The sequence below is a fragment of the Monodon monoceros genome, unplaced genomic scaffold, assembly GCF_005190385.1.
Source record: "Monodon monoceros isolate NGI ecotype Baffin Bay Population unplaced genomic scaffold, NGI_Narwhal_1 Super_Scaffold_15, whole genome shotgun sequence".
In the NCBI taxonomy this organism is placed as follows: domain Eukaryota; kingdom Metazoa; phylum Chordata; class Mammalia; order Artiodactyla; family Monodontidae; genus Monodon; species Monodon monoceros.
In genome coordinates, this window is record NW_021703771.1 from 11,014,177 (window position 1) to 11,037,864 (window position 23,688).

At 40.6% G+C, this 23,688-nt stretch overlaps 1 protein-coding gene across 1 annotated transcript in view; it reads right to left on the reverse strand.

Annotated features, from left to right (window-relative positions):
• Window positions 1–23,146, reverse strand: part of TMEM30A (transmembrane protein 30A) — a 41,584-nt gene extending 18,438 nt beyond the window's left edge. Inside the window, exon 1 of the mRNA XM_029223969.1 lies at window positions 22,726–23,146. Within this exon, the coding sequence (XP_029079802.1) occupies window positions 22,726–22,962 (237 nt within the window). The 5' untranslated portion in view covers window positions 22,963–23,146. The remainder of the gene's footprint in view (window positions 1–22,725) is intronic.
• Between the last annotated feature and the right edge of the window lie 542 nt (window positions 23,147–23,688).

Here is a 23,688-nt window from a genome sequence, read left to right on the forward strand (position 1 = left end):
TAACTAAGCACACTTCCTTGGAGAAAGTGGATACACTCTGAAATAATTTGCTATCAGAGGGAAAAATGAGCCTGATGGAGCAATAACAGCCCAGAAAAAACCTTTTTATAAGGTCATCTGTTTATTTTGACTGGAAAGGGTCCTATGTCATCCTACTGGCTCATCTCTCCTTTTTACCAAAAGAAATACATTTACGCATAAAATCATAAATATAAAATTCAAACTGCATTATGTATCAAGGTTTAAATAACTACAAAGTCTAAACAACTTTTCCATCATCTCAGCTTTCCATGGCACATTTTCAAATTAAAAAAACAAACACAAACAAAAAACTACCAGGTTTCTCAAGGACTACCATTTCTTTAAAACCTGGTGTTGGATAATTAAGAATCTGTCTTATCTTTCTCCTGGGTTCCTGGCAGGGAGCCTCTAAATCCCTTAAATTCCCCTGGTGATAAGAGTGCATTTGTTTTTGATAAGCCCCTTGAGTCACCCTAGAGTTTATGCTAAGGAGATGGCTCAGGTGAGGGCTGGTCACCAGAAAGACTAGATGTGATTAGGGACTCTGGACCAGCCCAAACTCTGGAAAGAGGGAGAAGGCTGGAAATTTAGTTCAATCATGTGGCCAATGTTTAATCAATCATGCCTACATCATGGAATTCCAATAAAAACTCTGGCCACCACAGGTGAGCTCCCGGGTTGGTTAACCCATCAATGTGCCCTGATTCTACAGGGAGAGGGCACGAAGCTCTATATTCAAGACTCTCCCAGACCTTGCCAAATGTGTCTCTTCATTTAGCTGGTCCTAGTTTATATTATTTATGATAAAACTATAATTGTAAGTCTAGCACTTCCCTGAGTTCTGAGTCATTCCAGCAAATTATGGAACCTGAGAGAAGTTACAGTAACCTCCCATATTTATAGGCAGTTGGTCAGAAATGCAAGTGGCCTGGAGACCTCTGAACTTGCAACTGGCATCTGAAGTGAGGGCAGTCGGGGAGAGGGGGGCTTGGGAACTCCCGGATTTGTAGCTAGTTGGCCAGAAGTATGGGTAGCCTGACTTGCAGCTGGTGTCTGAGTGGTACTGAAGTATATTGTTGGGGACCATGCCCTTACACCTGTGGAGTCTGACACTAACTCAGGTGGTCAGTGTCAGAATTGAATTGCAGTACACCAGCTGTTGTCAGAAGACCTGACCTGATAGCTAAAATGAGAAAACTTTTTCCATTATACGAATTTTTTAATAGATTTTCTTTTTTAGAGTGGTTTGAGGTTCACAGCGAAACTGAGTGCAAACTACAGAGTTCCCATATACTCCCTGGACCTACACATACACAATCTCCTTGATTATCAATATCCCTCACCAGAGTAATACATTTGCTACCAATGATGACCCTACAATGACACATCATTATCACCCAAAGGCAGTGGTTTACCTTAAGATTCACTCTAGGTGTTGTACATTCCATGGGTTTTGACAAGGGTATAATGACATATATACACCATCACAGTATCACACAGAATAGTTGCACTGCCTAAAAGATCCTCTGTACTCTGTCTATTCATTCCTCCCTTATCCCTAAGCCCTGACAACCATGGATCTTTTTACTGTCTCCATAGTTCTGCCTTTTCCAGAATGTCACATAATTGGAATCATAAAGTATGTAGCCTTTTCGGATTTACCTCTTTCACTTAGGAATATGCGTTTAAGGTTCCTCACTGTCTTTTCATGGCTTGACAGCACATTTCTTTTTAGCATTGAAGATTATTCCATTTTCTTGGTCCACCACAGATTATTTACCCATTCACCTGCTGAAGGATATCTTGGTTGTTTCCAAGTTTTGTCAAGTACAAGTAAAACTGCTATAAACATCCACATGCAGGTTTTTGTGTGGACCTAAGCTTTCAGCCCATTTATGTAAATAACAAGGAGTAGAAATGCTGGATTTCATGGTAAGAGTATGTTTAGTTTTGTAAGAGACTGCCAAACTGTCTTCCAAAGTGACTGCACCACTTTGCATTCCCACCAGCAATGAATGAGTTCCTGTTGCTCCACAACCTCACCAGCATGTGGAGCTGTTGACGTTTTGGGTTTTCACTAACAGGTGTGTAGTGGTATCTCACTGTTGTTTTAATTTGCAATTCCCTAATGATCACTTGTTTACTTGCCATCTGTGTACTATGGACTAAAGGTTTATGTCCCCCCAAAATTCATATGTTGAAGCCCTAATTCCCAATGTGATTAATTTGGAGGTGGGGACATTGATTAGGGTTATTTATCTTTTAAATTTTATTTATATTTTTGGCTGCGTTAGGTCTTTGTCACGGCGCGCGGGCTTTCTCTAGTTGTGGCGAGCAGGGGCTACTCTTTGTTGAGGTGCGCGGGCTACTCATTACGGTGGCTTCTCTTGTTGCAGAGCACGGGCTCTAGGCATGCAGGCTTCCGTAGTTGCAGCATGTGGGTTCTAGAGCACACGGGTTTCAGCAGTTGCGATGCACGGGCTCAGGAGCTGCGGTGTGCAGGCTCTAGAGCATGAGGGCTTCAGTAGTTGTAGCATGCGGGCCCAGTAGCTGTGGCTCGAGGGCTCCAGAGTGCAGGCTCAGTAGTTGTGGCGCACAGGCTCAGTTGCTCCACGGCATGTGGGATCTTCCTGGACCAGGGATCGAACCTGTGTCCCCTGTATTGGCAGGTAGATTCTTAACCACTGCGCCACCAGGGAAGTCCCTGGATTAGGTTTAGATGAGGTCATGAAGGTAGGGCCTCTGTGATACGACTAGTATCCTCCTAAGATGAAGAAGAAAGACCAGAGCGTGCTCGCGCTCATGCTCTCTCTCTCTCTCTCCCTCTCCCTCTCCCTCTCCCTCTCTCTCTCTCTCTCTCTCTCTCTCTCTCTCTCAGCTACGTGAGGACAAAGTGAGAAGGCAGCCATCTATCAATACAAGTCAGGAAAAGGGTCTCCACCCTTTTCAGGGTGAAGAATCTGAAGGAACTGAATCTGCCAGCACCCTGATCTAGACTTCCCAGCCTCTAAGACTGTGAGAAATAAATGTCTGTTTTTTAAGCCATCTAGTCTATATTATTTTTTTTGTTTTTTAACATCTTTATTAGAGTATAATTGCTTTACAATGGTGTGTTAATTTCTGCTTTACAACAAAATGAATCAGTTATATATATATATTTTTATAGCAGCCCAAATTGACAGATTTCGGTACTGAAAAGTGGGGTGCTGTTTTAACAAATACTCAAAAAGAAGTGGCTTTGGAACTGGGAAACGGTTAGAGGCTGGAGATTTGAGATGCATGCTAGAAATATAAACATCAAAGGTGATTCTGGTGACATCTCAGAGAGAAATGAGGAGAGTTAGAAAGAAAGCTTCCATCTCCTTAGAGAATTAATAAATAAATGTGATTAGAATATTGGTAGAAACATAGATGGTAAAAGGCCATCCTGGTGAGGTCCTACTCAGAAATGAGGAACATTATTGGACAATGGAAAAAAAGGTGATCCTTGTCATAAAGTGGCAGAGAATTTGGCTAAAGTGTGCTCTAGTGTTTTGTGGAATGTAGAACTTGTGAGGGATGAAACTGGATATTTAGGTAGATTTCCAAGCACAGTGTTCAAAGAGTGTCTTGGTTCCACCTGACTGCTTATAGTAAAATGGAAGAAGAGAGAAACAAGTGGACTAAGGAATAATGTTAAGCAAAAAGGGACCAAAACTTATGATTTGGAAAATTCTCAAACCTATCCATACTACAAAAAATGAGAAAGCTTGTTCTGAAGAGAATACTACGGTGTAGCTGAACAATCATTCGATAAAGAGATTAGTGTGGATTTGAACCATGGACCTAATCAGCCATTCCAGCAGAAACACTGCCAGTGTGAACGGAAGGGGAAAGAGAAGGGACAAAATGAAGGAAAGCTGAGGGACTTGCTTAGATCCTACAGGACTGGCCCATACAGCCATTCGGCTACAGAATGTGCTATTGATTCTCCAAGATGAGAAGAATGATCCCAAAGATGATTTCGAGACCATCATGGCTACATCCTCGGTTCATACTGGGGGAGGAGCTCAACAGACCAGAGGGCAGCAATCCGGAGCCTCGGGGCAGGACTTCTACCCCAGCGGGTCCTGAAGGCAGAGTGTCAGACCAGAGAGTATTATTCTCCAGCCTTAAGATCTGATGACATTTGTCTTGCTAGGTTTTGGAGACTTGCTTGGAACTCATCACCCCTTTCTTTTCATTTCTTCCCCTTTCAAATTTGAGTGTGTATACTATGCCTGTCCCTCCATGGAATTTTGGAAGCACATCTGGTTCCACAGGTTCACAGCTGGAGAGAAATTTTGCCTCAGGATGAATCATACCTTGAGTCTCACCCATATCTGATTAAAATGATATTGAGAAGACAGTTTAGACTTTAGAGTCGATACTGGAACCAGTTGAGACTTTTGGGGCTGATGATGGAATGAAAGTATTTTGCATGTGAGGACATGAATTTGAGGAGCACAGGGGCAGAATGTATGAACTAAATGTTTGTGTCTCCTCTCCCTCCAAATTCTATGCTGAAGCCCTAATCCCCAGTATGATAGCATTTGGTAGTAGGCCTTTGGAAAGTAATTAGGTTTAGATGAGGTCAGGACGGTGGAGCCCCCATGATGGGATTAGTATCCTTAATAAGAAGAGGAAAAGAAATCAGAGCTCCTTCTCTCTATGCCGTGGTAAGGACACAGCAAAAAGGTGGCCATCTGCAAGCCAGAAAGAGGGTCCTCACCAAGAACTGAACCTATCAGCACCATGATCTTGGACATCCCTGCCTCAAGGACTGTGAGAAATGAGTACCCGTTGTTTAAGCCACCTAGTCTACATTTTGTTATAGCAACCTAAGCTGACTAAGATATTGTCAGGTGAGGTATCTGTTCAGGTCTTTTGCCCATTTTTAATAGGGTTTTCCATTTTCTTTTATTGACTATTAAGAGTTCTTTGTACATTTTGGTAACAGTCCTTTATCAGATATGCCTTTTAACAATTTTTTCTCCCAGACTATGACTTATCACTCTCTTGATAAATAAGAATTTTATCATTAGCAACCCTAATTAATTGTCTTTAATAAAGTAAAAAAAAAAGCCAACTAATCTTTATTTCTGAAGCTGAACATTTAAACTTTATATATGGATATTCAATTTCTTTTCATAATTAAAAAAAAGGTTAAAATATGTATATAGAAAATAGAGCATCAAATTACAACATCTACAGAACCCTCCTATATTGTTGGTGGCAATGTAAATTGGTACAATTTACAATTGTACCTATTCTTGCTATGGAGAACAGTATGGAGGTTCCTTAAAAAACTAAAAACAGAACTACCACATTATCCAGCCATCCCACTCCTGGGCATATATCCAGAGAAAACCACAATTCGAAAAAATACATGCACCCCAATGTTCACTGCAGCACTATTTACAACAGCCAAGACATGGAAGCAACCTAAATGGCTATCGACAGAGGAATGGATAAAGAAGATGTGGTACACAGGGACTTCCCTGGTGGTCCAGTGGTAAAGAATCCACCTTAAGATGCAGGGGACGCGGGTTTGATCCCTGGTCAGGGAACTAAGATCCCACACGCAGTGGGGCAACTAAGCCTGGGTGCCACAACTACTGAGCTCACGTGCCTCAACTACAGCCCACGTGCCGCAAAACTACAGAGCCCAAGCGCTCTGGAACCCACGCACCACTACAGAGCCCACACACCCTGGAGACTGCACGCCACAACTAGAGAGGAGAAAACCCACACGCCACAACTAGAGAGAAGGCCACGCACCTCAACAAAAGATCCTGCATGCCTCAGTGCAGATCCCACGTGCCGCAACTAAGACCCAACACAGCCAAAAATAAATAAATAATAAATAAATCTTAAAAAAAAAAAAGATGTGGTACATATATACAATGGAGCATTACTCAGCCATAAATAAAGAACAAAAGAATGCCATTTGCAGCAACATGGATGGAACTAGAGATTATCAAACTAAGTCAGACAGAGAAAGACAAATATCATATGATATCACTCATACGTGGAATCTAATTTAAAAAATGAACTTATTTACAAAACAGAAACAGACTCACAGATTTCAAAAACAAACTTATGGTTACCAAAGGGGAAATGGGGCAGGGGGTATAAATTAGGAGCTTGGGATTAACATACACATACTACCATATATAAAATAGATAACCAACAAGGAGCTACTGGGTAGCACAGGGAACTCTACTCAATATTCTGTAATAACCTATATGGGTAAAGAATCTGAAAAAGAATGAATATATGTATATGCATAAGTGAATCACTTTGCTGTACACCTGAAACTAACAAAACACTGTTAATCAACCATACTCCAATAAAATTTTTTTTAATAATTTTAAAAATTACATCTAATTGCTTTTCAAAAACCACAAAACTGCTTAACAAAACTTGGTTTTGTCAAATTCCGATATAACCTATTGAAATGTCCTCCATCAAAGCTTACTTACTAATGAAACTTTGTTTAGAGAAAATTTTCATTCACTGCAAATATCTAAGAGAAGCTAGGCATGTAATTAAAACAAGCTAAAAAAACAGGTCTCCTAAATGAAGAGAGATAAAACATATATAATTTTTCACTAAACCTGCGGGGCCACAGCTTTCCACCCAGGGCTTATTCATGCACAATATTGCACTTAAAAGCCAACTTTTATGATTTTGACAAGATGAAAGAAAACATGAGAACATTTAGAAAAATCAACTATATTTAAAAATCTATGTTAAAATATATTAATTTTTTTCGATTTTTTTAATTTAATAATCTCTGCACATCTTCTCTCTCTTCTAAGTCAAATCTAAGGATTAAAAAAAAAAGTTGTCAGCTGGGCCTATTACCATATTGTTTGCCTTTGAACAGAAACCTCTTAAACCACTCTCTTTCAAATTATTTTCTAGGGCAAAGGAGGAAAGACAGATCATCAGCTGTGATTAAGCAAAGATATATATTCTTTATTTAACTGAACAAGAATAATATGATGGAATGTGAAATCTAATAAATTATACTACAGTATATTAAACCTGAACATTTTTTGAAACCAAGAATTATTGCTGAATGTTAAATTATACTTCAAAGAATAGCTATAACATTTTCATCACAATCTTTTAATTATACTTTTTTAAATGTACAAAAAATTGCATGGCTTTTGATTCCAGGAAATTCTGAAAGTAAAAAAACTGTCATTAACATTTTAAGCCTTACTATGTGCAAGGCATGACATGAAGATACAAAAGTCATCATATCTTATACTTAGTCGATACAGTTTACACAGTCCTTTCTATTCCACACATATTTCATCTGATCCTCACCAAAATTCTATAGTATTATCCTCATTTTACATAAAGATAACATTCAGAAACTTGCCCAAGGATACACGAACAGCACTAGCTGGTGCTACGCTAGAAGCAAGGATTTTTTACTCCAAGTCCAATGTTCCTTCTACTAAACTGCTTCCTCACCACCGTAGTCAGTCCCCTTGGCCCTCCAGAAGACTATCAAATCAAAGACAGTGCATAAACACAAAGAAAATGACTATAAACGTTAAGTGCTAAACTGAACGGCAAAGAGGGCAGTAAGTACTAGATTGACTAGCACTTTCTCACGAAGAAGAAAAGAGGATTTGAACTGAGCCATTAAAAGGAAAAAAAGGATGGAAAAAGGTGACATATGGAGAAGCACGAAGGTAGAGAGCACAGGTACATTTCAGGATGACACTTTGGATTTGTGGAGAGAGTTTTCATGTTGGAAGGAAACGAGACAACGCTAAAAGGTAAACTGGATCCGTAACTACATGCTTTGTTTTACTGGCCACTGTTTATTGAATGGATATACTAAGTGTCAGACATTATAAGCACTTAACACACACCATCTCATTAAAACGTAGTCCTGAAAAGTTAATTTTTATTTTCCTCATTTTAACCTAGGAAACTGACATTTAGGGAGGTTTAGTAATTTTCCCAAGATCACCCATCAAGAATTTGAAACCAGCTCTGCCTTTCTACAAAACCTCTGTTCTCTCCACCATTCTATGTCCTCTTGCACAATGAACATACCATCCTTTCTGATATACAAACTCAGAGCCTATAGATTATAAGAATGAAGATAAATCTGGGGGATAACTGTGACTTATTGTTGTTAATTTGGGTGCCCAGCACCCAAACACACTTCCAAGCCCTGGGGAATTCTCCTGGTGGAGAGTTTTGGAGGCAGGCCAGGCTCCAACTTCCACTTCAGAAACCAAGGGAATAAATGAGTCCTTCCTCTCCCTAACCCCAGGAGCCAGGACAAGAGCATACATACGATCAATCCTGATTGAGACTAGAGAACTGAATCTCCACATAAATCGGAGAGGAGTGAGTGTGATGAGCTCAGCAGCGCAGCAGAAGTCGAACAGGGAACTCAACAGCAGCTGTGGCATCTGAGCCACTGTTTCTGCTTCCAAACTTCCCTTCCTTCCCTCCTGTCTCCAAACCTGATCCTCTAGACCTCCTATCTATTTTGTGTGAGAGCTATCCAATCTCCTCCAATAAATCCCTTTCCCCTGTAAGCTACCCAGAGTTGGTTAATATTGCTGACAACAAAGCCTCTGAAAGTTAAATAATCCCAAGTGTTAAAAATGTCCTTCAGGAAATAAGGAAATGGGACTACCCTGGTGGCGTGGTGGTTAAAATCCACCTGCCAATACAGGGGACACGGGTTCGATCCCTGATCCAGGAAGATTCCACATGCTGTGGAGCAACTGAACCCACGAGCCACAACTACTGAAGCCCGTGCGCCTAGAGCCCGTGCTCCGCAACAAGAGAAGCCACCGCAATGAGAAGCCCGCGCACCACAACAAAGAGTAGACCCCACTCGCTGCAACTAGAGAAAGCTCGCGTGCAGCAACGAAGACCCAACGCAGCCAAAAAGATTAAAATTAAAAAAAGGAAATAAGGAAGTGGAGACAGAGAAGCTAACATAATCAAACACTTGTATTGATATGACAACAGATTTTTTTAAAAGTCTAAGATAACGAGACTTTGATTTCTTCCTGAACACCCTGTCAGGAAAGAATCACTTATTAACTTAATATTTACTTGAATGTCTGTGTGTTCCAGGCAAGAGGGACTCATCCCAATACCTAATCACATGGAGCTCACTGTCTAATACAGAACACGGTCACTAAGATGGAATGGGTGTTTTGGTAAAAGAAGTACAGGTACTATGGAAACACATACCCAATCCAGTATCTAGCAAATTTCTCCATGAGGGCTGACAAGTGGATGTTATCTACAGGGAGACAGTACCAAGAGGGACAATCTCTAACTGAGGGCTTAGCACAGGAACAAACCCAAGAAACAAGAATTTAGGACAAAGTTCTGAGTTAAGAATCTGATAATCAATCAGGGGTTCTCCAGCTAAGGTATCTAATTTTTCTACAGTGTCCATTTATAAAACAGTTGGCCACCAGTAATAAGGAAAATCTAGGTCTCAGAAACCAGGAAAGTGGAATTGGATTGCAGAGCCGAAGCTAAAGGGGTAGCTTTTGTGACGAGCCACTCTAAGCTAGAGCAGTGTGGCTTTGCAGTCCAGGTGACAAAATGGGGATAGAGCTGTGGAAAAGGCCATCCCGGTACTGTTGTAGAATTCTTAGAAACAACGGCATCAGAAGCTTCAGGAGATAGCACCCTCCACCGACACTGCTGCACACACGAGGTGCAGTAACCTCAGCAGCCACCAGGAAGCTCGTTCAGTTACCATCAGGCAAGGCAGAGGAGCGAGGGGATAGGAAGGTCAAGACGGTAACCTTGCCCGAGGGGCCTAGAGCAGATTCTTTAGTTTTATAAGTCATGCTGATGCCACTGGTGTGACACAACAGCAGCCAACTTCCCTGCTTTGCTACTCAGAGATCTTCGGCAAAAAGAAAAGGCTGTAAAGTCTGAGCCATGGTCCACGTTCTTGCCTCAGAGGAAGTAATGCAAGTTACACTGCTTCCTACTCAAAGCTCAAACATGAGGGACAGCACTGAATTTTCCACAGAGATTCCTATGACTGTAGACAAGGTAATTTGTATAACCTAGGCCTGAGTAGGAAAGAAGGTGGGCATTGATTGAGAGAGTGAGAGGAACAGTAAAAGAGGCACAAAAAGACAGCAGGATGTTGTGGAGTACCGAACATTTAAAAAAGTATTTAAAATGCTTCTTTTTTATTAAATTGGTAATACATCAATAAGAAAAATTCCCTTCAGAAATGCTCATCAGGGCTTCCCTGGTGGTGCAGTGGTTGAAAGTCCGCCTGCCGATGCCGGGGACATGGGTTCGAGCCCTGGTCTGGGAAAATCCCACATGCCACGGAGCAACTGGGCCCGTGAGCCACAGCTACTGAGCCTGCGTGTCTGGAGCCCGTTCTCCGCAACAAGAGAGGCCGCGATAGTGAGAGGCCCGCGCACCGCGATGAAGAGTGGCCCCCGCTTGCCGCAACTGGAGAAAGCCCTCGCGCAGAAACGAAGACCCAACACAGCCAAAAATAAATAAATTAATTAATTTTTTAAAAAGCTCATCAGATAAAGGGGGTGGAGGAAAGAAATAAACATACATATGTGGACAGGGAATGTGGCCCCCGTCCCAGCCCTACAAGGGTCAAGCCATTAGACATCGCAGCTGCCCACCAACAGTGCACCCTGAGGGAAGATTCAGGATGGAAAAAAAACAGGAAGCATTCTGTGTTTTAGATACTGGCCCGAGATAGTTAAGATGCACATGTAAGGTATAATTTCAGTGAGCCCAGACTCTTGCATCTTCCCACACACAGAAAAGCACTAAAATCATGAACTTTGGATGCCTGTTCTTTGTGGTTAGTCCAGCAAAGACTCCTGCACATCCTGACTCTTGCCTTACCTCTTCGGAGCAGTTTCTCAGAGCTGAGAGGCTGTGTCCTGGACTGTAGTCCTCAGTAAGATCCCCAAACAAAACTTAACTCCCAGCTTTTAGGTTATGGGTTTTCCTTCAGTTGAAACATACTTAAATTATTTAGAGCCTGTTAAAAGTTAAGAGTTCAATTTTTTTTTAATTCAGTCACTCTTTTATTTTTGAAGATTAGCTTTTAAAAACTCAAAAGCTTAGTTCTAAACTGATAGCTATAGAACATGCTCAATCCTTTATATCCTAATAAAATTCTATGGGTCACATGAAATCTGCTGCATGTTTCCGTAGCTTAAAGAATCTGAGTGGGAGCCACAGAAAAGATGTTTACTTCTAATTCAATCAGTAAGTCTCATGCTCACAGGTGGAAATGATAAATGAATGAATTAGGTGATATACAAATGTAAACTATCTTTGAAGAAGGAATAGCAATAGAAAAACTAGCTATTATTTCCCAAATGTCTATTCCATACCAGAACTATTTTAATCTTTTACAGAGAGATTGAGATTCAGAGGTTAAATGACTGCCCAAAGCCAATCAGCTAGTATGTGACTATTATTAGTTTCCTAGGGCTGGTGAAACAAAATACCACAAACTGGGTGTCTTAGAACAAGAGAAATTTCTTCTCTCACAGTTCTGGAGGCTAGAAGTCTGAATTCAAGGTGTCAGCAGGGCTATTCTCCCTCTGAGACTCTGGGGAGAAACCGTCCTTGCCTCCTGCTAGCTTCTAGCAGCGGCCGGCATTCCTTCGTTTGCAGCTGCATCACACCACCTCTGTCTCTGCTGTTACACAGTTCTCCCTATATCCCTGTCTTCACATCTTCTTCCCTCTGTGCCTGTCCCTTCTTATAGGGACACCGGTCATACTGGATAGGAGCCCACCCGAATAACCTCATCTTGATTACACTTGCAATGACTCTATTTCCAAATAAAGTCACATTCACAGGTACTAGGAGTTAAGATTTCAGCACATCTTTCACTGGGACACATTTCAATCCATGACAGTGATATAATCATATCTGGCTAGCGCCAAAGTTGCTGTTCTTTCCATTAGACTGCACTTCTGCCTCCCATTAATCCTGAATAACATGCACCATACAATAATTTAGAAATATGGAAGTCAATTTAAAAGACATTATATTTTAAAAATAAAATTGGCACCATTCATGAATATGCTGACGTTTTAAACAGTACTACCAAATCTTCAGAGTTTTCACCTAAAATACAGATCAAAAACAACAACTTTGTTATGATAGGTAGATGTCATTCTAGCACCATCTTAACTTTTAGAATCTGAAATAGAATTTTATAATATAAAGTTTCATACACAAAGTTTTTATATCTGGCATTTAATGCATTTCTACAAACGAAAAAGTAAATTCCAACCTGAAGTTTTAGTTTACCCCTTAAAACTCTTACAAAAGTATCAAGTTATAAAAACTGCCTAGGACAGAACTGATGAAAAGGGCTTTTCTAATTATGCTCCAATCTATGTAACAGGGTAGATCAAAGGAACAGATAAGCAGTTAATATGAGTAAAGCAGGGCTCTTATTTTAAGGAAATACATGGTCTTTTCTATATAAAACATTGTTTCTGTATAGTCATGTAACTGATGTTCAAACATCAGTGGCTTTTATCTTTGTCTCCAGTGCTACTTTGTGACGATAACCTCATGCTGCCTCATATCATATTTCATACATTATACTCTCCTCTCTAAATCACCACTGGTCTTATTTTCACTCCCCAGTCCCATTTTTATATCCCTAGATGTATTCATTTGGTTGAATTTCTTCCCTCCCACTTGAAACTCTTACCATCTCTCTCTATTTCAAATCCACAGTGATCTTTCCAAAACTAAGTCAGACATATGTGACTTGTTAATTTGGGGCAGGGGGCGAGGGGGGGCATTACGCTTCACTAAAAACTTTACTTAAAAAAAAAAATCAACAGTGATGATTCACTGAACCCCATAATCTCACACCCAACTGTGGTCTTTTGATGCCTATAAATGGTACCACCATTGTCCCAAGCATCCAAGCTCAAAATCTTGGCATCCTCCTGGGAATTAGCACCCAAGTTCTGTCAATTCTTCCTTAGCAATATGCTTAGTATCCTTGAATTTGACTCTCACTTCTTCCAGTACAAATCAAGCTTTGAGACTTCATGCCAGTTTTTTAAAAGGGAGAAGAAAAAGTACATTCTATTGTTTTAAAAATCAAGGAAAAACAAATAATTTCTAAAAACTTTCTCAAAGTTAAATATAATTGTATATAACGTGAGACCTGAGAGCTTAGAACAATAGCCAACTTACTCAGCATGGTGATGTACAATGTTATTAAATGTCACATAATCATTCTTACATTTTAATTAATTTAGAAATTAAACGAGAAATCCATGTAATTGGAGGTTGGTCTACGGTTTCCAGCTTTTCAGAATTAATAAGTATACAACAGTACCTCCTTCTAAAATAAGCATCAAAAAAATCTGCCAGTTTTAAAACCATCATCATCCCTCTTCTGCTTGCAGAATTTGCCAAAAACCTTGTTTGCTAAATTTTTACTGTTCTGAATTACTGTTCAATAAGCAAATTTGTTTGCCTTCAGATATGGATGGATATCATAGTTATACATGTTTGATCTTGCAGTATTATATATATCATTTTCCTTGAAAATGGAAAGGGGAGAAATCAGGGAAGACTTTCCATAGTGTTGACAGGAACGTAATTTGAAAACCATGGTAGAACAAGAAAAGGAAGGACATTTCAGGTAGATCTAGCAGCATGCCACATCCCATAAGCTACAGCAGTTTGCTATGGTTAGAGCAAAGGGCAGGGAAGTGGTAGGAGACGAGGCCAGAGGAACAGAAAGTAGCCTGTCATGAAGAAAGTTACATTTCACATTAAGGGTTTTGAACATTATCCTGAATGCTACAGGGAGACATACAAGAAATTTTAAGCAAGAGAATGAAATATTCAGATTAGGCTGTTTAAAAGATCACTCTGGCAGTGACATGCAGAAAGACTAAAGAAAATGCCAGACTAGAACGAAAAAAGAAAAAAAAGAATGCTACTGCAATAATCCAGATGAGAAATGTTAAGAATATAAACTAAGAAAAAGGCAGTGGTAATGGGAAAAAAGATTTTAAAAATATAGAGAAAGTAAAACCTATAGAACTTAACGCCTAGAGATGGGATGATAAGCTTAGGTAGACTTCCAGAGTTTCTGGCTTGAAAACCCTCATGGACAGTGACACCATTCACTGCAAGACTGCTCCTTTCATGTTATAAACCCAAAGGCCAGCCCTCAGTCCTCACTGGCTGCTCCTTTCCAGTCTCCGTGCTAGTTCCTCCTCATCTCCCCAACTTCTATAAGCACTGGAGTGACTCAGGGCTTTCTTTGGATGTTCTCACTTTTTTTGACCTATAATCACTCTTTTGACTTCATTCCATCTTATGTCTTTGTATATCATCTACACTGATGAATCCTCAATGCTTAAACCCAGTCTCAACCTTCCCCCTAAACTCTAGCCTCATATATTCAATTGTATACTCATTATTTCCGACTTGGATGTTTAAAAGGCATCTCAAGTTAAAAACAGAACTCTTTACTCAGCTTCTCACACCCTAACCCCCTACTATCACACTAAAACTTTTTCTACAGTCTTCCCCATCTTGATAAATTGAAGCCAAGTTTCCCTAAAACCGTGTTCCCTTACTGAGTTTATGATTAATCTCTCTCGCCAAAGCTTTGTTCCCTTTTTTGTCCCCTCTGACATCAATTCTGCACTAACTGAACACTAATCATCCAGAGTCAGATGACTAAGATTGCTGTTGTCGATAACATCCTTAATGTACTAAAATTTTTGTTGTAGATACCATCATTAACACACAAACTCAGGCTGTTTCTCCAGGGCAAGGCGAGCCTACAGACCCCCGAGCCATGGATCACCTAGCCAGAGAACTGTAGACCAAAGATATCCTGATTCCCAAAACCATTCTGCCCCTTTGAAACATCCCTAACTCAAAGACCGAGTTGGAGTGGATCTGAGGCTTGTCTCCCATGCCCTTGCACGGCACCCTGCAAATAAACCCCTACACTTTGCTGCAAATGCTTGCTGTCAGAGTTTGTCTTTCTGCAACCAGGCACACAAGCCCTTGCTTGGTTACAAAATTACACTTCCATCCTTCCAATGCAGGCCAAAATATCTTAGAGTTACCTTTGATTCTACAATTTCTCTCACACCCGACACATCCACTACATGAGAAAATTCTATTAGCTCTACTTTCATAATACATCCTAAATCTAACTGCTCTTCACTGCAACCATTCTACAGTGGGCACCATCAGCTTATTGAAACAGGAGGGAAGGGGGTAGGGCACAACCTTTAAAAGAATGACATAGCCCAAGGACACAACATAAACTTATTTAGAACCAAATAGATCCAAGATGGCGGACAAGTCGACTTCCACTAGACCTTGAGCCTCAGTATACACTCACTGTTACACATCAGCAAGCTAAATGACACACTCACAGGCGCCAGGACAGTTCCAAGGCCGACCATAAAGGTCAAAAAGTGGGCAGTGGCCCAATTCCTAGAAATTCCCACTCCCTCCCCAAAATAGCTGGAATATTCCTCCGACTCATTAGCCTATGAAATAAATTACCCACCCCTATAAAAACTGACAACCCCATACCCTGGTGCCGCTCTCACCTTCTGAAATGGCCCACACTCTGTCTGTGGAGTGTGCTTCTCCCAAGCCCGCTCCCAAGTCCTGAGACCGGGTGTGTGATCTCAGTTAAAAGACCATGGGTTCAAGTCTCAGTCTGGGTTTTGGCTGGGCTCGAGTTCCGGCGCGTGGGTTCAAGTCCCAGTCTAAGTTAGGCGGTTTCATCTTCATCAAATACCCAGTCTATCCACAACATGGCACCAGCTTATTTACCCTTACTCCTACTTTCTCTAGACACCTTTTGATTTCCTGCCACTACAATCTTGTTCATATAAATCTCCTTTCTTGGAATGCATCCAACCTCCTCTTTAGAAGTGCTATTTATCCTTCAAGTTCCAGCTCAAAGCCCACTTCCACCACAAAGTTTTCCATGGTTACTAGAGACAGATGTAATATTGTCTTCTTTTGGACCACTAAGGCATATTCCTTCTGTCTGTGCCACTCATCTAGCAATGCTTGGTTTTCCTTTAATATGTATGTTTCATCTCCCCCCAAAAGATTCCAGGTTCAGGTACCTTAAGAAGGGTTCTCTGTTTGAGTGGGAAGGTAAAAAAAAAGAGGCCCTGTCCACAAACTTTTTTCTGTCGCCCACTATGCCCAGAGCAGCACTTTACATACAGAAAATGCTCAATGTTGATTAAAACTCTTGATAAATTTAACTCAGTCTGTGAGTTTTTACCATCAAAAGACCACTATATCCTCCATGAGCTAAAATTCAAGGGCAGCCTGGCCTAATGTCATAAAATCCATTTGGGTATAAAAACAAAGTTTGTGAATGTGGGGGTGCAGATATCTCTTCGAGATACTGATTTGATTTACTTTAAATATATACCTAGTGGAAGTGCTAGATCTTATGACAGTTCTATATTTTAATTTTTTGAGCAACCTCCATACTCTGGTCCATAATGGCTGTACGAATTTACATTGCACAAGAGTTCCCTGTTCTCTACACCCTCACCAACACTTGTTATCTCTTGTCTTTTTAATAAGAGAGTAACTATGGGAAGTGATGGACATGTTAATTAGCTTTATTATGGTGATTATTTCACAGTATACACATATATCAAGCCATCACAATGAACACTGTAAATAAATACAATTTTTGTCAATTGTAACCTTAATAAAGGTAGGGAAAAAAAGCTTATACTAAAGATAATAGTTCATAACTTATCCTAGAAAGAAAGAGTCTACCAGGTGGGAGAGGAACTACAGTTCCCTTATTTTTAAAAATTAATGCCTGTTAAATGTCAAAAGCATACAAGGCACAGTGCAGAATACAATGATAAACTGGAGACCTGCCAATAGCTTAAATTCAAAACAAAGAGCCAGAGGCAAAACAGAACAACAGATGGAGATGACTGGATTAGTTTAAGAGTTATCATATTTCTCAACTTTGTTCTGCTACCATTGTAACTGCTCTCCTAAATCGAACTGGCAATTCTTCTTAGTAATTCTAAAAATACATCCCATTCTTAAGAAACTGACTGAATTTAATGCAGTGGGAAAGGAGGAATCTGAAGGACATGCCATTTTTACCCTGCATAAGAACTGGAGAACTTCCATTTTTGAATGTAAATCTGTCTTAAAGGAAATCAATATAATATCTAAACAAGTCATTCAACAAAATGCTGAGTAATAAGGTAAATCATTTTAAGTATTAATTAGATTAAATTTAAAACGGCATTTTTAAGTACCTCTTTGAACTGATTCCACACTAAAGAATTTATCTTTAAAAGATAAAAATTAAAAAATAAAAGATAAAAATTAAAAAGAATTATTTGTCCTTTCTAGAGGCTCTAATGAAGACAGAGGTAATTAAAAATTTCAAAAACAATTTTCTTTAGTTCCTTCAACTTTATCTGACTGTGACAAAGAAATGAAGAATGATATTACCTGCGCCAAGGTTAATGGTAAATTCAGCTAAGGTATTCTACATCTATTTGTACAAAGAAGGTAGAACACAAGCAATTATCAGTAATCTCTACACTTACCTTGAAAAGATTATTGAGGATCAGAATGTATAAGTTAAACACTGCTATTTTTGTAACAACTGCTAAATTTGCCAGTATGTCTCTTTAAAACTCTAAGTCAAGGGTAGGAATGTCTTTTCTGTAAGGAGCCAGAAAGTAAATATTTTAGGCTTTGCAAACCAAGAGGATATTTGTAGGTTCTTATATAACAGAGAGAAAACAAATTTGCACACACTTTTATTGACGAAATTCAACATATAATAACAATTGTGTACAATTTTCTGGTAACACAGGTCTACTAGGAAGAATAAAATTCTTTTGGGGGGGGGTAACATTTCGCATTATTGGAGTTCAAAGTCAGTGTTCCCTATCATCAAACTCAATAGCAAATGTTCATCTGTAAAACCATTCTCAGTTCCTGGGCTTCACAAAAATGGTCTGGCTAGCCATACTTACTTTGTCGTGCCTTGCCCTAAGTACTAAAGTTACGTGAGAAACAAATGATAACACTAACACCACAAACCTCTTAATTTCCAAGAGTCAACTTCTAAGTCAACTTCTAAGCAACTGCAATTCATTTGACTATTAAAATCTTTACACTTGCCTAATTTTTAGTGCCTAATCCACTAAAATTTGACGAAAACGTATGTTGAACACTTTGGCAATATTAATTTGAAGTAAATGTTTAGTTTTAAGTTTATACTGAATATCACTCAGAATAACGTCCTCATCTGATCCTAACCATTAATTTACAGCTATATAGGACTTCCTATATAGGTGGCGCAGTGGTTAAGAATCCACCTGGCAATGCAGGGGACACAGGTTCGAGGCCTGGTCCAGGAAGATCCCACATGCCGCAGAGCAACTAAGCCCGTGCGCCACAACTACTGAGCCTGAGCTCTAGAGCCCGCAAGCCACAACTACTGAGCCCACGTGCCACAACTACAGAGCCCATGTGCCTAGAGCCCGTGCTCTGCAACAAGAGAAGCCCGTGCACCGCAACAGAATAGCCCCCGCTAGCTGCAACTAGAGAAAGCCCGCACGCAGCAACGAAGACCCAATGCAGCCAAAAATAAGTTAGTTTAAAAAAAAATTTACAACTATATAACTTCACACAGATAAATGTGTGAAATTGCAAAAATTAAGAATATCTCCTACCTGTTTCAAGTTAGCCCCATTCAATTAATATCTCTGCCTCACCAACAAGGGCCCTCAACTAGAAAAACACTACCTATATGGTAGAAAGATGTGCCTGACTCCTACAATTGCCAAATTCCAGAAAATATTCATTCCTTGCTGCTAATAATAAATGAAGATATTAAGTCTTTGTCTTAACGAGATATTAAATATTTTCTTATGAATGGTAAAATTAACTTTAGTTTTCTAATAACTTTATTAGATTATGGAAACTCTAAAAACCAACTAAACAAGATATATACACCTAATGGGGGGAGGAGATATCCTTCCAAATATAAGCATTAAAATTTTTAAATACCTTTTTTACTCCCTTTTTAGGAGAGTCCAACATGCTTTACAAGTAGTAATTTTTTAGTATAAAATTTCTGGGAAAAGGATGAAGACCCTCTGATTTCTATACCTAAAAAGTCTGGATTTCTGATCTTAGCACTTCAAGCTATATTACAAAAGCATTCTGGGGGCTTCCTCCCTGGTGGCGCAGTGGGTGGGGCTCTGCCTGCCAATGCAGGGGACATGGGTTTGATCCCTGGCCTGGGAAGATTCCCACATGCCGCGAAGCAACTAAGCCCGTGTGCCACAACTACTGAGCCTGTGCTCTACAGCCTGTGCTCTGCAACAAGAGAAGCCACGACAATGAGAAGCCCGCGCACCACTTGCTGCAACTAGAGAAAGCCCGCGAACAGAACAAAGACCCAACACAGCCAAAAATAAAAACAAATAAATAAATAAATTTTTTTTAAAAAAAGCATTCTGATTGGACAAGTCTCCTTTGGCCTAGTAATTTGATGTATTGATAATGCAACAATACAAGTTCTTAAAATTTTCAATAATGAGGCAAAGAGCTGTGAGCAACTTATAGTATGGAAGTGAATGTTGCCAAGAACCTCTCGTTACACATTTACTTTTAATAACCCTCAACATATTTTATTACTAAGCTAGTGGCTGACAAAGGGTGGACAGCAGTCGGAAACACGCATGTGTGTTTTGGGAAAGCTCCCTAGGTTTTTCTAATAACTCCAGACCCAACTCTGAACGAAATCTCCACATAATCAACAAATTTTTAAAAATTTATTCTATTTGCATAACTGTATGTGAGCATTGGTACAAAATTCCTAATCATTCCTAATTTTCATTTCCTCTGGTTCCAAAGGTGATACAATTTGAATATGCAGCATTTTTCTTTAAATCACATTAAAGTTGGAAGTCACAGAATATTAGAGTTGAACAGCCTCTTAGAGACCACCTAGTCTGAATCTTTTGGCTTTTCAAGTAAAATGAAAATCGAGACTCAAAAATATGCCTAAGATCACAAACTAGGGAGTAAAAGTTGGGACTTCAACTCTGATGCCTTGACTCTTAACTTTAGTGCCCTTCTAACTAGATCAAGCTGCAGAAGACTCTTCAGGCAACTTGAAATCAGAATTATATACATGAGAACTATTTAAGAAATTTCCTACTCAGTGCTCTGTGGTGACCTAAATGGGAAGGAAATCCAAAAAAGAGGGGATATATGTATACGTATAGCTGATTCACTTTGCTGTACAGCAGAAACTAATACAACACTGTAAAGCAACTATACTCCAATAAAAATTAATTTAAGAAATGTTTTTTTAAAAAAGAAATTTCCATTTCACCAACTACTTGGTGTGAAGAACTGTATTTTATTTCAGAATCTGAAAGTGTTAAAGAAAGTAAACGTTTATCTTCATAGTATAGTAAATATCTATAGAAGGTGAGTTCTGATAATTTAGTAAATACTCATCATATAAAATTCCAAACTATTGCTACTTTCATCTTAATATCCTAAGAAGTTTCAAGGACTTCTCTGGCAGTCCAGTGGTTAAGACTTTACCTTCTTATGCAGGGGGTGCGGGTTCAATACCCGGTGGGGGAGTTAAGATCCCAGATGCCTCGTGGCCAAAAAACCAAAATGGAAAACAGAAGCAATATAGTAACAAACTCAATGTAGACTTTAAAAATGGTCCACATTAGAAAAATCTTTTTAAAAAAAAATCCTAAGAAGTTTAAATAAGATGATGAAATTTCTAATGTTAAATTTTCTTCTACTTAATTACTAACATTGCAGTAAGGGTCCTAGTGTAGCATGAAAGCTTAAGACTGAAAATCAAGACATCTGGGTTTGGTTTCTGTCTCAATTTTACAATACTCTTCTAGCTTACTAGCAAATACCAACCCCTCTGACTCCATTTCTCACCTCCTGATTCGGGGTCATCACAATAATAGTAACTATTGTACAAACTTAGTGCCAGGAATATTATCTATATTGTTTCTAATTCTCACATTTCATAAGATAGGCATTATTTACCGATTTTACAGGTGAGGAAACGGAGGCTCAGAGAGATTATGTTTTCCAATAAGCTGAGCTAGTTAGTGGCTGAGCTGGAATTTAAACCCAGCTCTGCCTGACTCCTGCCTAGAGCCCATGGTCCTTGTATTACACCACTTTGCTCACATCCTGATATGTGTGGTCCTCGTACAGTTGGGAGAACAAGAAGTACTACATTTGAAGGACTACTAGGAGATAAAAATGATAAAACTTTATGCTGAAAAATAAATACTGTGTTACTTTCTTTAGTTATTAAACTGAAAATGAGTTTTTAGTAAAAGATTTAAAAACTAGGCTATAGATATTGTACAATTCTTATTACTATTATTAACACAGAAAGGAGCACTGTACAATTAAAAAATATAACGATTTTGCTTTTACGGGTAACACTGTGAATTAAACTGGAAAGTATGCCTATTTCTGTAGTTGAAATAAAATTGCTTTGAAAGCCCTATTAAAAAGTATGCATAATTTTTAAGTATTTAATAAAATTAGAGGGGAAAAAATGACACAATCTGATAGAACAGAAGCAATCAAGAGAACTTTGTACCAGCTCCTCCCCTTTCGAACAGATAAAAATATTTCTCAGATATTCAAGAAAAGTGGATGAGATGTTTAATATTGGACATCTACACAAAGTATTTACATCCTGTATCAACCTATGTTCACCACTGCAGATGGAGGAAGATACTGACTGTCTCTCTGACAAAAGTCAAGATGCTTCCCCAAGTTTCTCTAACACGTCTTATAAAAGTAAAATGTTCAGCAGACAATTCACAAATTATTCTCTGTGTTACGGTCGTTGACTCTTTTCTTCTTTTTTTTTTTATGTTTGGGGGGAAAAAAAAACTAGGGCGAATGTAGGGCATGGTTATTAATCAATGTAGCCTAAAGGCAAAACCGGAATTGAAGTTTCAGTACCTTTTACCTCATGCCCTATAACTAAAACCATCTATTAACTCAAAAGGTACTGTACACACCTCGGTCACACATCCTAAGATGTGATCTGGTAACATGACACCTTCTTGACATAAAAATCATCAATGCCTCTAAGACTCTGGGTCTTTTCCCCAACAATGGCCAAGGTGTTAATCTCCGTGTCCCGGGATAATCCCCACACAGGTAATGACACTCTGGCCGTGTCAACTCTCCTGGCGTTTTATCTCCATATAACTTCTTTCCACTTCTCTTTTTCTTTGCTTCTTTTTTCCACCGCCGTTGGAGGTTAAAACCACACACACCGCCCAGGAAAGGGGCGCTCTTCCCCCGACCCACACTCTGCATTAAACATTCATCCCCTCTCTAACCCGGTAAACAGCGAGAGGAAGCGCGGGCAAAACTGCAAATTCAGAAAACCCGTAGGAAGAGAAAGTGGAAACTGAGGAAGAGAGAAGGTGGGGGAGGGCGGGGCCCGCCTGTCAAGCCCCGGGACCTGAGGAAGGAGTGGGGCCGGCGGGGGGACCTCGCTCCCGCGGCGCCAACTCCCACCGCCGCTGCCTCCAGTCCGCTCACCTCGATCTCGCGGATGTTGTTGGAGGTGACGAAGATGCCGATGCCAATGGGGATGAAGATGAGGCCGATGATGAAGAAGGTGGGGAGCACCGTGCCGGCGGTAAGAATGGGCTGCCAAGCCGGCAGCCGTTGCTGTTTGAAGGCCGTGTTATCCGGTCTCCGGTTCTTAGCGGTGCCCCCGGGAGCACACGGGGGCCCACCATCCACTTCGTCCTTCGCGTTATAGTTCATCGCCATCGACCCCCCGGGCGCGGCTCCGCGACGCGCAGGTGGACCGCCCAGCTGACCCGCCTGCTGACCCTGAGAGAAGACGCGCAGGCGCTGCAGCCTCCACCGCCGCCACCGCCGCCGCCGCCGCCGCCGCCGCCGCCACCTCGGCTGTAAAGGCGGAAGAGGCGGGACACCCTTCCGCAGACAGCCGCCGACCGGAAGCGGGACTCGACTGGGCACGCCAGAGGGAGGGAGAGAGGAAGGAGGGAGAAGCCTGAGGGACGAGGGGAGGGGAAAAGGGAGAAGGGTAGAAGGGGGAGGGAGAAGGCGGACGCCCCCTGATCTTTGGCCCTGTGACAACAAAGTGTGGGCCTCTGTCCCCAGAGCGTGAAGCTGCGTTGGCTCCTGCGAGGCCCCGGCTGGGTGGGGCGAAGAGGCCTCGGCCATTGCGCCACAGGCGCGTCTTCGCTCCGCTCGCGGGAGCTTCGGTTCGTACGCACCTGCCGGCTTCTGTGGTATCGTGGCGACTGCCGTTCCGGGTGGCGGGACAGACCCGGCCGACCCGGGCCACACCCGTTAGCCCAGGAGCGGGTGGCTCCGGTGCCAGACAGGTTTTTGTTTCACCTCGAAGCCCTTTCGGAAGGGGATCGGAGCATTGAGAATGCCACAGCATGAGAGCTAGAGGCTCGTGGGATGGGCAGTATTTGCTTGAGTTGTAAAACCACGACTTTTTCTAATTCAAAAAATAAATCT